The sequence below is a fragment of the Myotis davidii genome, unplaced genomic scaffold (genome assembly GCF_000327345.1).
Source record: "Myotis davidii unplaced genomic scaffold, ASM32734v1 scaffold807, whole genome shotgun sequence".
Classification (NCBI taxonomy): domain Eukaryota; kingdom Metazoa; phylum Chordata; class Mammalia; order Chiroptera; family Vespertilionidae; genus Myotis; species Myotis davidii.
Window position 1 is genome coordinate 575,755 of NW_006298272.1, and position 2,979 is coordinate 578,733.

General features: G+C 64.7%; 1 protein-coding gene across 1 annotated transcript in view; it reads left to right on the plus strand.

Moving 5' to 3' along the window:
• Positions 1–426: 426 nt before the first annotated feature.
• Positions 427–2,979, plus strand: part of MYOM2 (myomesin 2) — a 62,578-nt gene continuing 60,025 nt past the window's right edge. Inside the window, exon 1 of the mRNA XM_015570590.1 lies at positions 427–1,022. Within this exon, the coding sequence (XP_015426076.1) occupies positions 931–1,022 (92 nt within the window). The 5' untranslated portion in view covers positions 427–930. The remainder of the gene's footprint in view (positions 1,023–2,979) is intronic.

Here is a 2,979-nt window from a genome sequence, read left to right on the forward strand (position 1 = left end):
AAGCCCCCGAGTGCCTGCTGGGTGCCAGGTTCTCTCCTAGGTGCTGGGGGGGGGGGCTGCTGACCTCGTCCCCCTCGGGCAGCCCCTGCCAGATGGAGAGGAAACCCACCGTCACCACCGACAGTGACTGCTCTCCTTCCTGATGTGGCCCAGGGCCCCATCCCCCTGAGGTCGGGGCTCACTATCCACTCCTGAGGTAGGGGCGCCCCGTGCACCCCTGAGGTTGGGGTTCACTGTCCCCCCCTGAGGGAGGGCTCCTAGGTGCTGGGGGGGGGGGCTGCTGACCTCGTCCCCCTCGGGCAGCCCCTGCCAGATGGAGAGGAAACCCACCGTCACCACCGACAGTGACTGCTCTCCTTCCTGATGTGGCCCAGGGCCCCATCCCCCTGAGGTCGGGGCTCACTATCCACTCCTGAGGTAGGGGCGCCCCGTGCACCCCTGAGGTTGGGGTTCACTGTCCCCCCCTGAGGTCGGGCCCCTGTCCACTGTGGCAGGAGATCTTCACAAGCAGAGGCCCCCGAGGCGATGCCCCGCGTCAGCCAGAATCGGAAGGTCGGTCCCTCGTGGGGTCAGTGGGCAAGGCCTGCAGGACCCGGCGGCCGGTGCCTCGGTTTCCCCGCCTGCAGAGGTGGAGGCCCCACTGTGACTCGGGCCGTCACGGGCAGGACCGCTCACTGACCGGAAACGGAGGCCAGACTCTCGTGAAATGTCTGGGTTTCCCCTGTGACTCTCAGGCTGCGAGACTGAAGGGGCGACGCTTGAAAAGCAGTTCATGAGGGGCCCTCCGCTGTCAGGGGGCCTGGGGCCGTGGAGCGCAGCCGTCGGCCCCTGTCTGTGCGGCCAGGGCTGGGGTCTGACTGCTGTGGTCACTCAGTCACTCAACAACCACCTCTGTCTTCTCAGCACCAGCCCCTCTGTTCACACGGAGCCATGTGCCGCCACCCGGGTGCCCGTGGGCAGGACGCAGGGCAGGGGCTGTCCCGGCCCCTGAAGGCCTTCTCGGAGCAGCTGCGGGCCTGCTGGTGAGATGCAGTGCTACCTGCTTTGTGCACACTGGGCGCGACTGCAGTGCTCTCGGGAAATGCTGCCCGGCCCAGCGGGACCCCCAAACCTGAGCAGGACACAGCGGGACCCCCCAAACCTGAGCAGGGACACAGCAGCACCCCCCAAACCTGAGCAGGGACACAGTGGGACACCCCAAACCTGAGCAGGGACACAGTGGGACACCCCAAACCTGAGCAGGGACACAGTGGGACACCCCAAACCTGAGCAGGGACACAGTGGGACACCCCAAACCTGAGCAGGGACACAGTGGGACACCCCAAACCTGAGCAGGGACACAGTGGGACACCCCAAACCTGAGCAGGGACACAGTGGGACACCCCAAACCTGAGCAGGGACACAGTGGGACACCCCAAACCTGAGCAGGGACACAGTGGGACACCCCAAACCTGAGCAGGGACACAGTGGGACACCCCAAACCTAAGCAGGGACACAGCGGGACCCCCCATCCCTTCAGCGCAGGGTGAGCCGACCCCCACCCCCAGGCGATACACGAGCGCCTCATGAGCTGGACATGCGTTTTCCTGGGAACAGTGAGGTCAGGGGTCAGGTTCCTCTCCCAGGACTCGCGGCCCAGCAGCTGCTGCCTTTACAAGCGTTTACTCTGTAAGACGGGCCTGTGTTGCCCTGGTCACGGGGTTCCCCTCACGGATGGTGAGGCCGCCTCTGTGCTCTGAGCTCAGGTGTGAGGGACTGGAGGTGGCATCTGCGTGCAGGGTCCCCACCTGCGCAGGGAGAGACTCGGGAGCAGTGGGCGGGCTCATGGGGTGTGTGTGGAGGGCCTGCAGGACGGGGGAGCAGTGAGTCCTGCGTGCAGGGTCCCCGCCTGTGCAGGGAGAGACTTGGGAGCAGTGGGCGGGCTTATGGGGCCAGGGCATCCTTGTCCTGAGGGCAGCCGGGCAGGGCAGCTGCTCCCACCAGGACCCCCCTAGCTCCCCACACACTAGTGAACACCCACCACCCTGAGGCGGAGGCTGGGCTGGCCGCTCATGCACCCCCGCGGGGTGGGGGGGCGGGAAGTGGGGGAGGACGGCCTGCGCTTCCTCCGGCTGTTTGTCCCCTGCTCCTGCTTCCTGTCCGGGGAGGGACGCTGAGGGTGACCTCCTGCCTCCCCGGAGCCTCTGTGCACAGACGTCCCATCCGGCTGGTCACACGGGGCCAGGGGACAGAGCCTGCTGTCTTCCTGCCTGCGAGGCGGGTGTGGGAACGGCCGGCGGACAGAGGCCCTTTCTCTGCGCTGACCTCGGACTGGCCTGGCGGGTCTGAGCGTCCTGTGGCTCCTGGGCTCCCGCTGGCCCGGGTCCAGGAGGGAGCGGGCAGCCTCCGGCGCCCTCTGCTGCCGAGGGAGGGCGCTGCAGCGCAGAGGCCGCTTGCCATGTCCTCACCATTGGAGCAGTTGAAAGGCCCCACCCTGCTCTGCATTCTTCCCGAAGGAAGGTCTGGGGTTGAGTAACTTCCAAGCGGAGGGGCCTGACCCTGAGGAATGGACGCAGTCACTCCCCATCCACACCTTCACGGAACCCTCGCTGCTGTTTGACCAGACACCTGGCACCGTGCGCAGCCAGGGGACACATACAATTAACCCCAGTGTGTGCACGCACACCCACACCCACACCCACACACGCATATGCATGCACACACCCACACGCGCACGCATATGTGTGCACACACACATGCGCACACGCATATACACAAGCACACACATGCCTATGCGTGCACACACACACATGCCTATGTGTGCACACACCCACACACGCACACACACGCATATGCATGCACACACACAAGCACACACACACACACACCTGAGTTTTGAACATTAAAAAAAATATTTAAAAATGTTTTCAATTAGAGTTGAGGTTCGGTGTAGTTTCAGGCGCACCGCCCAGTGATCGGACGTTTGTATAACTTACAAAG